General features: G+C 33.0%; 1 protein-coding gene across 3 annotated transcripts in view; it reads right to left on the bottom strand.

Annotated features, from left to right (window-relative positions):
- The window catches only part of SI (sucrase-isomaltase), a 106,199-nt gene that overhangs the window by 10,241 nt on the left and 77,215 nt on the right, over positions 1-18,743 (bottom strand). For all 3 annotated transcript variants that reach the window (XM_077160951.1, XM_077160950.1, XM_077160949.1), the window contains exons 37-41: positions 18,139-18,277; positions 12,348-12,481; positions 11,332-11,366; positions 11,127-11,243; positions 8,146-8,294 (exon numbers count right to left, since the gene is read on the bottom strand). In XM_077160951.1, coding sequence (XP_077017066.1) covers positions 8,146-8,294; positions 11,127-11,243; positions 11,332-11,366; positions 12,348-12,481; positions 18,139-18,277 — 574 coding nt within the window. The remainder of the gene's footprint in view (positions 1-8,145; positions 8,295-11,126; positions 11,244-11,331; positions 11,367-12,347; positions 12,482-18,138; positions 18,278-18,743) is intronic.

Here is an 18,743-nt window from a genome sequence, read left to right on the forward strand (position 1 = left end):
TAAAGTTCTTCCACATGTTAAGATTTAACAAACACCATTGTTAAAATTTGAGATATAAATGGTTGGATGTAATTTTTATGGTTTGAGAATAACTACTATTAAATGTTGACATTTCAGGCGGGCCATAGCGGCTCAGCAGGCAGAGTTCTCTCCTGCCATGCTGGCGACCCAGGTTCAATAATTCCCGGGGCCTGCCTATGCAAAAAAAAAAAAAAAAAAAAAAAGAAGGAAAGTTGACATTTCTTCTACAGTTGAAATGAAAGAGTAAAGTGTTTTTTTTTTTTTTTGCTTGTTTATGTTATTTCGCTTTACCAAAAACCAAGGTTAATGCCAAGATAGATGGCTGGATTTACTCTCTCATGATCTTCCCTTGAGAGCAAAGGCCCAGGTGCTCACAAAAAAAAAAAGAAGTATGTATAGTGAAAATGTTTCTGTTCTAGAAATTTATCCCAGAACTGAGACACTAAAACTATTCTGTGAAGTAAATAGGGATGATAAAACAGTGGAGAAATGTCTATAAATGAATGAGGAAAGGATTAGCAAAATGTTACTAGAAATATTGGAGGAATTATGGTACAGAAGCCTATAAAGCAATTAGAAGATAATTTGAATTTAGGAAGAACTTTATGTAGAAAAATGGATCTTTTATCCTTATTAACAAAACAGAAGGAGAGAAGGGATTGTGAGAGGATGGTGGAGTAGGAAGCTCCAGGACTCAGTCCTTGTACCCAAACAACTATTAAACGGACAGTAACTGTCTGACATAAATATTTTGAAACCCCAGGGACCAGAAGAACACTGTACAGCATCTAGGGAAGAGACTGATAAATTACAGTAAAGAACAGTAAATTGCTTTCTTCCCAGGTGCCTAATGGCACCCATCCCCCACCTCCATTGCATGCCTCCAAAGGGTCCAGTCCCAGGTTAGCTGCTGCTGACAGTAAGGGATATAAGAGCCCTCTTCCCCAAGAACAGGGATGTCATGGCTGATCCTTGAGTGTGGTTTCTGACTAATGACCATGGATGGCTGATTTTTAGCTTTGAGGGCAATTATTGCTGCAACCTGCCCCAGAGAAAGTCTGCAGCAGCCATCATTTCAACTTCGCCCTGACAAAGATGACAGCAGCCATTGTTTCAATCCTCCCCAGACGGGGTGCAGGCAGTAGCGATTTAATGACTCAGTTCCTTCTCAGAGCTGTAGGGGACAGTTAGCCAAAGGACTACATCTGCTGGCTAAGCGAGGAGACCTCAATGTTGAAGAGCCTTAGGAGAAGCTTAAGGCACCTTTCCTGATCTCCTCACCAGGGAACTATGGAGCTGCTCTGTGCCTCATCCGTGGCTCCTACCCTTGTGTTAGCTGGGAAAGACCGACTTGGGAAAGTTCTCTCTGGAATACTCCTCCTCCCAAAATTTGCCCTTCAGCTAAGGCAGCATGAGACAATGAAAGGAACGTGAAAAACTATATAGGCTGACAGTCTGGTACCAAGGCCTGCCGGATTCAAATAGCTAGGAGAGGGAGGTCTGCCACTTGCCAAGCAAACTTCTGTAAATAGAACTCCAGAACAACTAACAAGCAAAATCCTAGGACAAAACAGAGGCCCAGAAAAACAGAGAAAACTCTGCACACTGCACTCAACTTTGGCGGAACTCCCTGATTGGAGGGCTGAAGCGCCAAGAAAATATCTATCTTATCATAAGCTAGTTACAAAGCCAAGAAATAGACATCCCAGGGAGTAAATCATAGAGTTAACATTTTAAAATGTAAAAATATGCAGTGTGCCTTAAGAATATAAGACAAAGACAGAAACAGGAAATAATAACCCATCAAAAGGAAGAGGATAAGAATCCATAATACGCCAACAAAGAAGGTAAGAATGTGGACTTCCTGAACAGATCCTTAAAAAAAAATGATCTTAGAAAATGCTTGAAGAGATGAAGGAAAGTACAGAAAAAGGAAAACAGGGCATAAGGAAAACAATAAATGGGTAATATGAAAGTCTAAGAAAGACATAAAAGTTCAAAAAGGGACCAAACAGAACTACTCTACTTGGAGATTATAACTGCAAGGAAAAAATGTCCAGGAGGGTTTCAAGAGCTGATTTGAGCTGGCAGAAGAAAGAATCAGTGAACTTGAAGACAAGACACTTGAAATGAATTAGGCTGAGAAGCAGACAGAAAATGAAAAAGAGTCCAAAACAACTGGGGATACCATCAACCACTACAATCGATATATGCATTATGGGAGTCCCAAAAGGAGAAGAAAGAAAGAAAGAGGCAGAAGGAATAGTAAAAGAAATGAAAGAAAATTCCCAAACTTAGCAAAAGATGTGAATATGCATATCCAAGAGGCTCAGGAACACCAAGCAGGATAAACATGAGGAAAGAGACACACTGTCATATATTTATTACACTACCAAATTCATAGGACAAGGAGAGAGTTCTGAAAGCTGCAAGAGAAAAGCAACATGTTACATACAAGCAAGTCCCAATTAGATTGAGTCCCAATTTCTCATCAGAAACCATGGAAACAAAAAGGCAGTGGGTTGAAATACTTAAAGTACTGAAGGAAAACAAACGCCAACCAAGAATTTCATATCTGGCAAGAACATCTTTTAAAAACAGGGACAGATTAAGTCATCCTCAGATAAACAAAAGCTGAGGGAGTTTATCACAACAAGATCTTCCTTACAAGCAAAAAACGTTCTTCAGATTGTAAGAAAAGGACACAAAACAGTGACTCAAGTGATTCAAAGCAGCATAAATAAACAAAGACCTGCAGAAAAGGTAGCAATTTGGTTAATCATAAATACCAGTATTATTGTATTGTTTGATATGTAACTTCATTTCCTACTTTCTACAGGTGCAAAATGTAAGTACATAAAAAAGAAATGATAAAACCTGTTTTTTTGGGTTTCTGGACATACAATATACAAAGACACAAATGTTAACAACTACAAAAAAGTGGTGGGGGACAGAGAGATATAGGAAAAGTATTATAGGCACATGCTATTGAATTTAAGTTGGTATCAAACCAAATATGACGTTAATAGAATGTTAAATTTTAACCCCACGGTAAACACATGCAAACAGATTAAAAAAAAAAAAATCCGGGTAGAAATAAGAAGATACTCAATTTGACACAACAGAAAAAAAAGCATATAAATATAAAAACGGGTTTTTGTAGAAAGGAGAAACAAAACTGGTATAAGACTCACAAAAGCTAAATGCCAAAGTGGTGAAACAAAGTCCTGTATCATCACTACTGACTTCAAATGTAAATGGATTAAGTTCTCTGTATAAAAAGCAGAGATGACAAATATTTTTAAAAAGCATGATATAAGGATATGTTGTCAATGTCAAGGATAGAATTATGTTGAAGGTGAAAGGATGGAAAAAATATGCAAGTAGTAACTAAAAGAGAGCTGGGGTGTCCATAATAATATGACATAAAATAGAATTTAAGTAAAAAACAGTTACAAGGGACAAAGGTAACAATTCAACAAGAAGATATAATAATTATAAATATACATGTGCACCTAAGGGCAGAGTGCCAAACTATATGAAGGAAATACTGACAGATTTCAAGGGAAAGACTGATGATTCTACATTACTGGTGAGAGACCACCACACAATGATGATAGAACATCAAATCAGAATATCACTAAGGGAGAACTGAATTTGGATGATACACTAAACCAACTAGGATCTAACAGACATATACAGATCATTACACTCAATGAAAATAGAACATACATTCTTCTCAAACGCACATGGATCATTCTCCAGGATAAACCATATGTTGAGTCACACACCTAATATCAAAACTAGAAGAACTAGAAAAAGTAAAGCAAACATAACCCAAAGTAAACAACAGGAAGAAAATAACAGAGATCAGAACAAGGATAAGTGAAATAGAAAATAAAAAGCAAAGGTGAGAATAAACAAAACCAAAAGATGTTTTTTTGAAAAGATCAATAAAATTGACAAACCTTTAGTGAGATTGGAAGAGAAAGAGAGAATTTAAATAACAAAAATCAAAAATGAAAGGGGGAACATTACTATCAGCCCCTCTGAAATTAAAATAACTATAAGAGGATACTATGAACAACTACATGGCGATAGGTTATATAACCTAGGTGCAATGGACGGAGTTAAAGATACACACATATATATAGGTATATAGTCTTAAGAAGAAATAGAAGATCTCAACAAATCAATTTCTAGTAAAGAGATTGAATCAGTGGTCCAAATCCTCCCCCAAAAGTAATCCCAGGACCATATAGTTTCACAGGGGAGTTTGACCAAACATTTCATGAGATTTAACTCCAATCCTGCTCCAATTCTTCCAAAAAGTTGAAGAGTGGGGAACACTCCCTAATTCAGTCAACTAGACCAGCATCACCCTCAGACTAAAGCTGGATAAAGATACCATAAGTAAAGAAAACTACAAACCAATATTTCTGAATATAGATTCAAATATAGATGAATATAGATGCAAAAATCCCCAGCAAAAATACTAGCAAACTGAATCCCACAGCATATTAGAAAAATAATGCACAATGATCAAAGGTGATTTATCCCCGATATGCAGGTTAGTTCCATATAAGATAATCAATTAATGTAATATTCCACATTAACTAAATGAAAAAAAAAACCTCAAAAAATGATTATTTCAATTAATGCAGAAAAAGCATATCACAAAATACAGCACCGTTCCTTGATAAAAACACACAAAAACTAGGAATAGAAAGAAACTTCCTCAACATGTTAAAGTGTATATATAAAAAGCCCACAGCTGACATTCTACTTAATGGTGGAAGATTGAAACCTTACCGCCTAAGATCAAGAACAAGACAAGGATGCCCACTGACACCAAGTGTCATTAAACATTGTACTGGGGGTTCTTGTCAGAGCAATTAGTCAAGAAAAAGAAATAGAAGGCATCCATATTGAAAAAAAAAAGTAAAAATTTTCCTACTTGAGGATGATATGAATCTATACACAGGATATCCTGCAAAATCCACAACAAAGTTTCTAAAGTTAGTATATGAATTCAGCAACGTGTCATGGCTAGAGATAAACACCCCATATCACTAGTGTTTATATATATAAGCAATGAACAATTAGAAGAAATTAAGAGAAAAAATCTATTCACAAAAGCAACTAAAAGATTCAAACACCTAGGAATAGATCTAACCAAGCCTGTAAAGGACTTGTACACAGAAAACTACAAAACATTACTAAAAGAAATCAAAGAACATCTAAATAAATGGAAGGACATTCCCTGTTAATGGACTGGAAAACTAAATATCATTTAAATATTGATACCACCAAATGTAAATTTTAGGTTCAATAAAATCCCAATCAAAATTCCAACTTCCTTCTTTGCAGAAATGGAAAAGCCAATCATCTAATTCACATGAATGTGCAAGGGGCCCCAAATAGCTAAAGCCATTTTGAGAAAGAAGAATGAATTTGGTGGACACACATCTTCCAATCTTAAAATGTATAATAAAGCCTCTGTAATCAAAACAGAATGATATTGGAGCAAAGAAAGACATATAGATCAGTGGAATAGAATTGAGAGCTCAGAAATCAACCCTCATATTTATGATGAACTGATTTTTGAAAAGGTGGCAAAGATCATTAAGTCAGAAAATAACAGTCTCTTCCACAAATGATGCTGGGAAAACTGCAAAAAAAAAAAGGAAATAAAGGAGGACCCCTACCTCATACCATATATAAAAGTCAAATTTAAAAGTATCAAAGAGCAAAAAGTACAAAACTCCTGGAAGAAAACTTGGGGAGGCATCTTCAGAACCTTTTGTTTGGCAATAGCTTCTTAGACTTGACAATAAATCAAAAGCAGCAAAAGAATGGAGCTCATTGAAAGAAAAAAAAAATGTTTCTCTAAGAACTCATTATGAAAATAATGTGACAACACAGTGGGAGTATATATTTAGAAACTGCACATCCAATAAAGGATTAATATCCAGAATGTACAAAGAAATCCTTCAACTTAAAAAAAAGAAAAAGAATTCAATTTAAAAGTGGGCAAAAGATTTGAACAGACATATTTCCAAAGAAGAAACACAAATGACTATACAGCAAATGAAAAGATGCTCAACATCATTAGCCATCAGGGAAATGCAAATCAAAACCACAATGAGATACCATTTTACAGCTATTAGAATGGCTGCTATTAAAAAAAAAAAGAAGAAAAGGAAAATTACAGGTGTTGGAGAGATAGGAATGCTCAGTCATTGCTGATGGCAATGTAATATGGTGTAGTCACTGTGGAAGACAGTTTTGCATTTCCTCAGAAAGCAGAATATAGAACTACCACATGACCTGATGATCCCACTACTAAGTATAAACCCAAAAGAATTGAAAGCAGGAGTTCAAACAGATATATACACAGTAATGTTCATAGCGGTATTAGTCACAATTGCCAAAAGATAGAGGTAAACCAAGTGTCCATCAAGCAATGGAATGGATAAATAACATGCGGTATATGTACAGTGGAATATTATTCAGTCATAAAAAGGAATGAAGTCATGATACATGGGACAATATGGATGAACCTTGAAGACATCATGTTGAGTGAAATAAGCCAGATGCAAAAGGACAAATACCCTATGATCCCCTTGATTTGAAACAACTAGAATAAGGAAACTCATAGAGTCAGCCTCTGGAATGTAGGATATCAGATAGGGGGCATGGTGGGGATGAGGAATGGAAAGTTAAAGCTTAAAATGTCCAGGTCTCCTGTTTGGAAAGATGGAAATGTTTTGGTGATGGGTGGCAGTGATGGTAGCACAAAAATTGTGACCACAATTAACAGGACAGAAATATATAAAAATATGATTTATATCATATGATTAAAAGGGGAAATGTTAAATTGTATATATGGTAAAAGAATGTATTTTTTTTTAATTCCTGGATCTAACTATTAAAACAGTGGGCCCTAAGTTCAAGTATGGACTTTAATTAATAGTTCAGTTGTAAAAGTGAGCTATCATCAATTGTAACAAATGACCCACCGTTTGTGGAGTGATTGTGGGAATCCTGCATTTTATGCATGATTGTTCTATAAACCCACCACTTCTTCAATAAAGGAACAAATCCAGAAGCCTCACTGATTATCTTATTTTATTTTACTTTAAGATGTATCACTACATTTTGAGTAAATATTTGCCATATTATTTTAATGGTTTATCAATAGTACAATCTAACATGTTACCCCATTCAATTACTCTGGTAATATAGGATACACATAAAACTAAGTATAATATCATTATTTTGTTAAGATTTTTGTAGTTGTTATTTTTTTATTGTTTTTTTTATGTAACACACAATAGAAAGTTGCTTGTACATACATTAAAGATAGCTCAGTTCAAATTTTTATCAATAGTACAATTTAACAAGTCACCCCATTCAATTACTCTGGTAATATTGGATACACAAGAAACTAAGTATATTATGATTATTTCATTAAGGTTTTTGTTGTTGTTGTTACTTTTTCATTTTTTTAACACAGACAATAGAAAGCTGCTTGTATATATATTAAAGATAGCTCAGTTTAAAATTTTTGATACTATGATCCATGAACTGGAATATTAGAGATTTGGTGATATGCTCATTTCAGCATTGAGAGATAGATCCAAAACAAAATTGTGAGAATAATGATGGAAACAATTCAAGAGTATCCTACCCAAGAAGAGGTAAACTTGATTTCTTATATCAGGCATCTATCCATGGTAGATATACTTAAATCCTAAGCTTCAATTAATTCAGTCATAGTATAAGGATAATATTACTTACCTCTGAGAATTTTTATAAGGATTCAATTAACAATATATAGAGAGCATCTAGAACAGTACCTGGTATGCAATGGCTATACTCATACAAGAATTATTAGTTCTTAAGAATTGATTACCGTGTTTCATTTCTATAATGTTATATATCTGTTAGTCTGTACATTGGTAGGAATAGGTAAGTAAATACTTCATTAATTACAAATATATGCCAAAATAACAATGAAAAATATTCCCAATCTAAAATGTTCTGTGTTGTACTGTAGGAAATTATTACGTAAATTAAATGGAAGCAATTAATCTGTGATAGGGATAGTTTTGCACTTACTCATGCAAAAGAGGTCGGATAACAGTGCCACCATGAGCATGAATTTCATGCATCTGTGTATAGAAATAGGGCAGTAAAGTGTATCTAATATTTAGAATATCCCTTGACATTTCAGCAAAAGTTTGATTCCAGGAAACAGGATCTTGTCTCTGAAACAGAGCAAAATGAAATAGTACATTCATAATCACGGGTGCATGTTCTTTTTTAAGTCATAATATTCAAATACATATTTGGATAATAGAAAGTAAGAAATGATATTAATTCGAGCATCATGTGCTGTGCTCTTTCTCACAAAAATTTTATGCAATAATATTTCCCTCATCTGAGAGATAGAGCACACAATAGTAATCTTTTAATAAGAAAAATACAAACATGAATCTGTCATGGGAATCCCTTAAATTGTCTGTAGCTTAATTTAATTTAGGTGAATATACATGAAGCACGGTTCACCTTTTAATAGAAGATGTGAATATATTGTCAAAACAGTGATTCTCAGTGTTGGGGTGAGAAGTCTAAGAGAGAAATGAAATGTTACACTATAAAAATGTGGATAGGAATAAGCAGAGGCATGCAGAGCCCCTCACAGGGAGCTTGCACATTGTGGGGCCTCAAGAGAAATGAACAGATTAAGGTACCAAGGAATTCATAGCGTAGAAGGAAGAGAAAACCAAACATTGAGTTAAAAAAAAGAATATGTCTGGAACTCCTTTGTAATAAAAACTCCAGGTCTAACGACTGAAATTGATGGTGGGATGATAAAAACTGTTGTCACACATATTTGTTAAAAAATGATAGACTTGAAAATTGATTATTATTTGTACCAGGAGAACAAAGAACAATATTGCTTAACTCCAGGGGATCCTTCAATATTTTTTGTTGATACCGACAGAACTGGTGCCCAAAGGACCTGTACCATGTCTATTAAGATTCCAAGTTTTCTAGGTTTCAGGAACAAGAAAGATGACTGAGGGTTATCACTGAAGTGTATTGTTCTGGAACAGGCAAAATTTGAATGTAAGAAAGATGGAAGACAAAATTTTAGAAATGGAGAAGAGATGAGTGATTGCAGGTAAGAGGGAGAAGTGGGTGTGGTTACAAAAGGACATATTAAGACATCCTTACAGTGGAACTGTTCAGTGTCTTTATTGTTGTGCTAGACACATGAACCTGCACATAAAATTGTCTGAAACTTAATGCACATGCATGCAAATGTATATAAATAAAGCTGGGGAAATTGGAATAAGATCTGTGGATTGTATCAATGTCGTCATCCTGGTTATGAGATTATACGTAGTTTTACAAAATGTTACCACTTGTGTAAACTAGGTAAAGCGTATCCAGAAACTCTCTGTAATATTTCTTCAACTGCATGTGATTCCACAATTTTTTCACTAAAAATTTCAGTTTAAATAGAGAAAGGTCCAAGAACTATTAAGCTACATCTATTGTCATTGCTACTGTTTTCAATGTCAGGTAAGACAAGAAAGAGGCAAACACCATAGTTCACTTACAATGGCTTCATCAACATGATTACGGTTTTAACATATTGATACATTCCAAAGTACAATTTTCTTAACATGCAATCAAACTACAGTTGAGATTTCTGTCCCATCAATTTTTATTTAGAAATACTACTTCTGTCTTTCCTTCCTTCTCTCTTCCATCTGTCCTCAAAAACTCCAGCCACCTTGCCATCCTGGGGTCTTTACTGCATTCTCCACACCTAAAACTCTCATTCCCCATAAGTTTTATACTGGTTGCTCTCCTTCATTCAACTCTTTGCTCAGACATCACTTTAACAAAGAGAACCCCCCAGAGCGCTCCATCTAAAGCAGAATCCCTGTCATTTCATACTTTCACTTTTTTTGCCTTCATACACATTTATTTATACCTGGCATATCACACACATAGTTATCTATTTTCTATTATCTTTATCCTCCCTAGAATACATGAATCATTAGGGAGGGGACTTGGTAAATATTAAATAGTAGTCTCAATAATTATTTGTTGAATGAACCTGATCTAGGTCTTTATCAATTATGCCCTACTCCCTCCAAATTTCAGTCTAATAAATTGCATTTCTAACAAAAGCTCTCCTGTCAAAATATTCCTATTCCATCATGTTGTAACTTTGAAACCCAGCTTGCAAATTCTTCCAAAATGTGGTCCTATACTGCTTTCCTTTCTTGCATTTCAACATTTTCTTAAACAAACACTCCTCACTATTTAGGCTAATTTCCCAAGGGTGGCATGCAGATTTCACAGCACAACAAGTGTTAATTTTGTTTCCCATGTTTCCCGTGGCTAGAAGGCTCCCTCCTTTCCACTTCATTCTCCGAGATCCAACCCATCCTTCAGCGCTCAGCTCTATCTGCAGTCCTTTCGTGCATGTGTGTTTTGCTAATTTATCTTTCCTCTGCACTTCACTGAAAGTCAATATCACAAAATTTGGTGCTTAACTAGATACTGCTTCTAACTGTATATACTTTTTCATGATCACCCAATCACCCCAAAAGTTCCTGCAGACAATTTAATAAAGACTTTTAAATTGCTTAGTTGTGCCACCTCATAAAATTAGTTCGGTCTCAACTCATCATTTTTTTAACACTTGCCTTTTAAATTTACCCATTCCTGGAATTAATACTGGTATTTCAAGTGACTTTTAACTTCCAACTCTTTGGTTTAAACAAATGTTCTTCCACATTTGATGTCCTGCCACATTTTTTTTCCACTGGAAATGCCAAAATTATATGGAGCAGCAGTAAGCATGATAGCAAACCAAGACATCCACCTTAAACTATGAAAATGAGTAGTCCAAGCCAAAAATTCTCAAAGTGATAGGCTCATATATCCTCCATAAATGTAAAGATAGAAGGTTTAAAGCATTTTTCTGGAAGTCAGCCAGGTAAGGTGCTTGCTATTAAATACTTCTAAAGGGGATGGGGACAGGGTTGAAAGTAAAAGTAACAATCTCTACATACTCTAGTAAATGCGATGTTGTGATTTCTGGAGTATGGATAAAATGCTCCAACTTGCATCCAGCGGGCACACAGATGATAATTTGAATCATTGAAGAAACCACATATATCTGCTCCAACCTAAAATGTATTTTATATTTAATTAGTTTTGAATAGTTTATTCCTAAATATTTACAAATCATGAAAATAAAGGAATAAAACTACTTACATAGGATATTCCAAAGAGACTAAATTCCATCATACCTAAAAGAAATTATGAAAAATAATCTTAGAAAACTGACATCTCGTTATTTTTACATTTGCTTTTTATTTCTATTGTTGAAACTGTTCTCTTTCTAATATCTACTTCTAATTCAGTGAAATACCTCTCAGGTAATTTATATATTTTTCATAACATTTCTTCTTACAATATTCATATATTTTTACTTTATAGTGTTAATGGAATTTTTAAAATAGGAGACTATAAACTTCCTTGACAGTTGCAAGATGACATATTCAGAGCTCAAATCTGTTTGAACACATTATAGTGTGAGAAGAAAGTCGGCATGGTGTCTCTAATTTCACTTTCTGAATATAACATTACTAGGCAATTATTTAATCTTATCATTTGAAACAAATTGGGTTATCCTCATTAAATAAAATCTTCTGAAGAATGATCATTTCTACAAAATAAAAGATATGTGATTTCCCACTTCTTCTCTTAAAGAAATGTTTCTAAACTTTGCTTTCCTTGAATCCATTTATCAATAGTAAAGAATTTTGAGACTAGACATGAAACTGAAAACTATCCATTCCCTCTTTAATGGGATAATATCTTATTTCCTATATTTTCAGCCATTATCATAAAACTCAAATTTTGATTTGAAATGTTTTATTCTTCAGAATCTATCAGTGATTCTTTTTTTTCTAGAATCTAGAATTTCTGTCTATATTGATATCTTAGATTTAGATGTTACTTTTCCCAACTCCTGCCTTGTTCAGAAAACTGAAAAGGGATGGTATTATTTTCTCAAAATGAAATTAGCTGTATATCTATCCACACAACATCTCTGATCCTTTTTCTTTGTCCACTACCTTTTCACGATGCTATGCTGTCATAAAATACCATGCCCAAAGCTTAGTCCTGGAATGGACTTATAAAGTATGTGAACTGACACTAGCAAATGTGAACACTGAGTGAAAAATCTCAAAAAAATAATTTTCAAGATGGTGAGTGTCACATACCGATTATCGATTTTTCCAAATTGTCCCATCGTGCATAATTGTCTCCAAGCCAGTGTCCTGCCCATCGTCCAGAAGTGGGATAAGTGGAGCGGGAAATAACAATCCCTCTTTTGCCAGTTGCCTTCTGCAATGCACTAATAAATTTGAAGAAGAATCTGTGAGTTCATACATCTGGTATTTTCTTCAAATAGTTCTTATATGTCACCACTAATGAGAGAAGTGTTTGATTTATGGTATCTATGTTGCCTCTAAATTAAAGTAGCTTTTTCTAAGTGGGTCTTACCTTATGCTATGCCTCACAGGAATAAATGTTAGCTTTCTTTTTCCCTTTCCAACATGTAACATAGTGACACATAAATATTAAGTAGCCAATTTTTAATAAATATAAGTTGTCAACTCAATTTTATCAAGTCAAACAACAAATTCATATAGTGAAATTTTGAAATGAACTCACTATATTCTACTTTAAAAACTTTTATATTTAATAAAGTCCTAGGTTCTAACTACTGATTATTCCAAACCCTTCTCAATTATAATTTTGACAGCACTTAATCTGCTTATTTCACCACAGAGACTTCTGCTATATTACTCCCTGATTCAGAGGGCAGTTTTAAAGACAATGAGAATTTTCTGAATCTTAAAAATAATTTTAAAATAAAGATTGTTTTCTTATTGAAACATAGAATCTATCCAAGCTAGATTTCATTAGGACTGTACAAAATGGCTCTTTTTATTTTCTTTTCTCCCCTCCTCTGTCTTCAGAGTGTTACTTTAAGGACTTAATTACACATTCAAAAAATATTCTAGGTCAAGAATCATGTGATAGTATATTGTCTTATGTTACTGCTCTTTCTAACTGTTGAATGAGAGTACATTATAAAAGTATGAAAATTAGGTAAACATTTCACTATGAAATTAATTGGAAATTAAAAGTTTATTTTTATATTATTCAAATTACTTGTATATGAATAAGAACTACAGAATTACCTGAGGAGAAAAAACTTCAAATACCTAATCAGGCAGACTTCACTGTTCATTTACATGTGACTAATATATACTCATTTCATTGTTATAAGATGGACCATTTTGTACTGATTTGTTTATATATAAAGCTTCTTTCATTGAGATTCATGAGGATGTGGACTATGTTTTTTTCTTCTTTGTATCCTGTACACACAATACTGTGCTTGGCATGCAATTGCCCCTTAAAAAGTTTTTGAGTTAATGAATATCTCAAACAAAAATTACAGAAAACTAAAAATTTATTAAACAGGTATAACATGATACATTGAACTATCTTTCAACAATAAAGATAATATTGTATGTGACAACATAGAATTTCCTACTTGTATGTGGCCTTCACTGTCATCTTCATATCTAATATAAAGGAGCTAGTCTATTGAGGAAAATTAATGTATTTCAGAAAAATTTCTTGATATTTAACAAGTAACAAATTCAGAATATAGAAATGCAAAATTGGCAATCATTCTAGAAATCTATATGAAAATGTATTTTCTGGGTTTGATTTTATTTAACTAATATAAAAATGATTTACAAGTGCAACATTGTCCCAAATTCATAATGTGTTCATTCACATGCAAGTGATACAAATGCTCTGAAAGATTTATTTTCTCCTGTTATGTGCCCCACTTTTGAAAAAAATTCTTCACCAAGACTTTAAATCCATAATTGAACATATGCTTTGTCAAATTTCTGGGAGGAATTTTGCCTAAAGTATTTTTCATAATTTTCTTCTAAGGGAAATCTTACCTCTTATGTTAGAAGGATCTTCTCTGTTACACTTCATATCCGATATTTCTTATCTGAGAAATCACTTGCTACCACTAAAGATATAATCTAAAGTCCTTTCACTATAAATATTTTCTAAACATTTTTGACAAGTGTTCCAAATTTAAAAGGGTTTGGGTCAAAATTAATTTATTTTAATTTTCTTTTGTATGCTATATGGCGGGGGTCATATTGCTTGCTTCTTTGATTTTTGTCTGTTTGCTTTGGGAAGTGTATGGGTGGAGAATCAAACCTGGGTCTCCCACATGGCAGGTGAGAATTCTACCACTGAGCTACCCTTGCATTCCCTTACTTTACTTTAATTTTTAAGAAATACTTTTTAACTCAAGACAGATGAAATGGTTCTCTTGTTACCAGGAGACTCTGGAAAATTCAGCTATCTTTTACAAAGGACCTCAATGTTGAGAAACAAGTATTTTTATTACATGCTTATTTTTGTCTACATGAGAATTTTCTTGAAAAGCTTTATAAAAATTATAGAAGTATATTCTATTACTGAAGATAATTGAAGTCTTCCAAAAATAGTTCTTCCAAAAGGGAAAAAAAACCCACTTAGAGCAAAGAAAGTTACTACAGAATTACATTTCTCAATATTTAGTATAAAAATCTCCTTAGAAACTGAAGATATTTTATTGAATTACATGATAGAAAGCAAAAATTGTGTATTATCCATTTAATCTCCCTTAGATATATTAGTTTACCCAACGCACATCTCATCATTGGATCAGAATATGAAAAATATTTCAGTTTTAGTTTTGGAGTTGGATAACAAGTGCATTGTAAGTTGAAACATTTTAATTGTTTTTGAGTGAAAAAAATAATAATTTTAATTTGAAATTTCCTTTAGTGAGAAGACAGTGTGAAATGGTAGGCCATGGAAATAATTTTATAGATTCAGATCTCAATTTTTTTCAATTAACTAAATGCATTACTCTTCAACTCCGTCATATTATTCAGAAAGCATTGTCTCAGAGATGTGTACTCAGTACCTGCTCAGTTAACAAGCAGCTTATTAACAGAGTCATAATTAGATAGCCTAGTAACCAGGAAAACTTCTAAATTTGTGAAAAAGTGAATGAGCTCTATTGTGTTTTGTTCTTACTTAAAAAAAATATTGAAAGAAAATACTTCCTATGGTACACAATTCTCCTACCTCTAAAAGGCAATCTTAGGTTTCCAGGTAGATACATTAAACATAGAAGAGCAATATAATTTCCCAACTTGTTAAATAGTCTACTTTAGCCTTTAAGAATATCTGAGTAAAACGTGTAAGTCTCTTGCTTGACTTTTTTCATTCCGTTATAAATAATGATTACAAATACATGGGGCCTTAAATATATATATATTTCATGTATATTTAATATATATATACATATTAAAACAGAATGTGAACATCCAAAGGGAGTCAAGATTTTTATTTCTCAGAGAACTTTCTAATGAAAAATATGTAGTATCTCTAAAGCCCTTCAAGGTTTTGTTGAAGATGAAAAGAAAATACTGAATATATAGTTTTGTAATCCTTGAATATTTGTGTAGAATTGAATAGAAACATTGAGGGCAATTTTAAGTGTATTTATCCCAACATTTGAAAAAGTGACTTTATTTCAATACAAATGTTGAATTTTAAAAAAAGAGACAGAGATCAATTCAAGATTGAAAAAGAAATTGGTAGACTTTATGTGTGAAAATTTTCCATTTGTTATTAGTATTCAAAATTCTTTCTCCAAAAATATTTGCAAATTCTCAGAATGCTTTTTTAGGCACTGTTTCTGAATCCATTTATTCCATTCTTTTGCTTGTTGGTTTGTTTCATGTTTAAGTTAAGACCACAGTAGAAAATTAAATGTGTGGCAGTTTCTAAAGACAAAGCCTGAGTCACAAAAAGGAAAATGTTAAGACCTGGATAGCTTGAGGGGAAAAAATCTGCATTTTTAACCCTTTCATTTTTCTTCAATGGTGAATAAAAAGTTTTTTCTCTCCACCATTTGCTTAAATGTAAAATGTTACTATTTACATTCCCCTTTTACATTTGTTGAGGGTTTTAAACAATAGCAAATACATTTAATCTCTAAAATTGCTTGAAGGAGAGCTAAACATTTTTCTCACGTAACAAAAATTAAAACATGAAAAGGTATCAAAACATATGAAAAGTCTATGGTTATGTCCAAATCAGGCTCTGTAATTCAACATTTAAAACTGAACAATCTTTAATTTAAATAACAGAGATAATTGAAACTTTTACTGACATAATTATGAGCAGGAGCAAAATTACACTATTAAATAAAAATACCCTGTTCTACATTAAAGGATGCTCTACAGAAGATACTGGTTTATTTCTTGTAATTGTATTTAAGAATAGAAATGTCATTTAAATATCCCTAAATGCTTTCTATATTAGCTGTTTAGTAATTTGCCTAAATCTTCTTGAATTTATTTACCCGACCTTGATAGTTCTAGAGGGATAATATTGATTCATTTAAATTTACTAAACACCAACAATGTTTCAACAACCAAGCTAGGCTCTGAGGAAATTTACTGCAGAAATTATTATCTCTGGGGAGGTGAGTATTTTCTGTCAATTTTCCTTAGTCTACGTACTTTCATCTAAAAAATGTATAATATTTACAAATGGATCATCAGTCAATTCTCTCTCTCTCTCTCTTTTTTTTTTTACTATCTACAAGTTATATTAAAATGATATTAGCTGAGGCTAATTCTGCCCTAATATATTCTCTAGTGAGGTTAATTGAAAGCAACTTTTGTCCCAGTAAAAGCGAATTTTTGAAGACCAGTTTGTTCACTGGTATTAAGAATGACATTTCCTACATTTCCTAGTCGTTCTACATGAGCTGAGCGTCCCTACTTTGGGATTTGAGGAACAAGTCTGTGGTCATACAATAATATGATAAGCTCTTAATGAATACACCAAATTTTATTCAGTGACTATTCTAACCCAGTGAGAATTAGGAGCTAGAAGTAAGATAACTGTGTGTCAATGAGCGAGGAATTTTATTATGCCAAAATGATACTCAATCTTGTATCAACTGCAGTCTTACCTACAGCAGTGTTTTTCAAACCTGACTGTGCATTAAAACCACCTGGCTGTTTCTTAGAATCTATATGCTTAGGATGCACTCTAGTGTATTAAATTAAATCAATTAAATCAGCATTTATTAAAAATTCCCAGCTGATCACCACTTGCAGTAAGGAGCCAGTGACCTAGAGCTGTGCAGTCTAATATGGTGGCCACTATCACATAAGGCTCTTTATATTTAAATTAATTAAAATTAATTTTTAAATTACACTTCTGTGTCACACTAGCCACAGTGCTCAACAGCTACATATGTCTAGTGACTACCATACTGAATAGTTTAGAATTCAGAACATTTCTATCATTGAAGTACGTTTTATGGGGTGGTGCTGACATAGCCTTGAAATTTAAAGAATGGTCAATATTACATCACCTTCAGCCTCTAATAGGAGGTTGCTTTTTGAAAATGAAGACATTTGCACAAACAATAAAATCTGAAATGCTCAAGATCACAGGCGTTATAATCAACTAATAATGGATTTAAATAATGGATCTTGTCAAACATTAATGTCTTAATTAAAGAAATCAAGTTATATGTTATTTATTTCAGTTTTATATAGTAATTCATTCAATGAGTCTACTAATTGAGCACCTACTGTGTGCTACTCAGAGCTGGGTACAATGTGGGGAGCAAAATAAATATAGTCTAACATTCCTTTTGAAATGGATAAAAGTTAAAGACAACAAGAGCTACACACAGACATGCACACACATGTACTTGGATCATTGCAATTAGTCTAGTGTTGTAAAGGAACAAGTAAGACGCAGAGAACAATTAGCAAGGAAAGGGTCACTTGGTAAATGCAGCAGGGAAGGACTCAGAGGTGGTAACAGTAAATCTAATATCTGCAGAATAAGAAGGATCAGAGGATAATTAAGAATATTACTTACTCATATGTAGGCTTCGTTTGTGACCATCCATAGAGATTGTGAACATCATAATGCAAAACCGATGATCCGTCATTAAGAATTTGCTCAGTTTCCATACACAGAGTTCGGTAATGTAATCCAGCAGTTTTTTTTGTGAGTTCTGAGGAGTATCAATGAAAAGATACTATCACATTTTATAAAATGCCTATATACAAGTGTACTGCCCTTAACTATATGCTGTTTTGGAGACGTCATTAATCATTGTTCTAAAATAATTACTGAATTTTTATTATTTGTACACCTTGCCTATGCAAATTTGAAATGAAAAAATCTTTGCAATCGTAACTACTGAAAAATACAGGAAAATTACTGTATTCCATAACAAAAATATTACTAATTAGCATAAATTAATATAAAACTGTAAAAAGTATTTGCCTCATGTTCTACTATTTAATATGGATTAGATGGAAAATACTGATCAAATACATAACAAAATAAATTTTTTTTAAAAATTCATGAAACTATATTATATAAAAGTGAACCCTGAGCTGAACCATGGACTTTAATTAACAGTACAATTATAAAAATGTGCTATCATCAAATGTAATTAATATTACACACCAATG

This window comes from Tamandua tetradactyla, chromosome 5 (assembly GCF_023851605.1).
Source record: "Tamandua tetradactyla isolate mTamTet1 chromosome 5, mTamTet1.pri, whole genome shotgun sequence".
In the NCBI taxonomy this organism is placed as follows: Eukaryota; Metazoa; Chordata; class Mammalia; order Pilosa; family Myrmecophagidae; genus Tamandua; species Tamandua tetradactyla.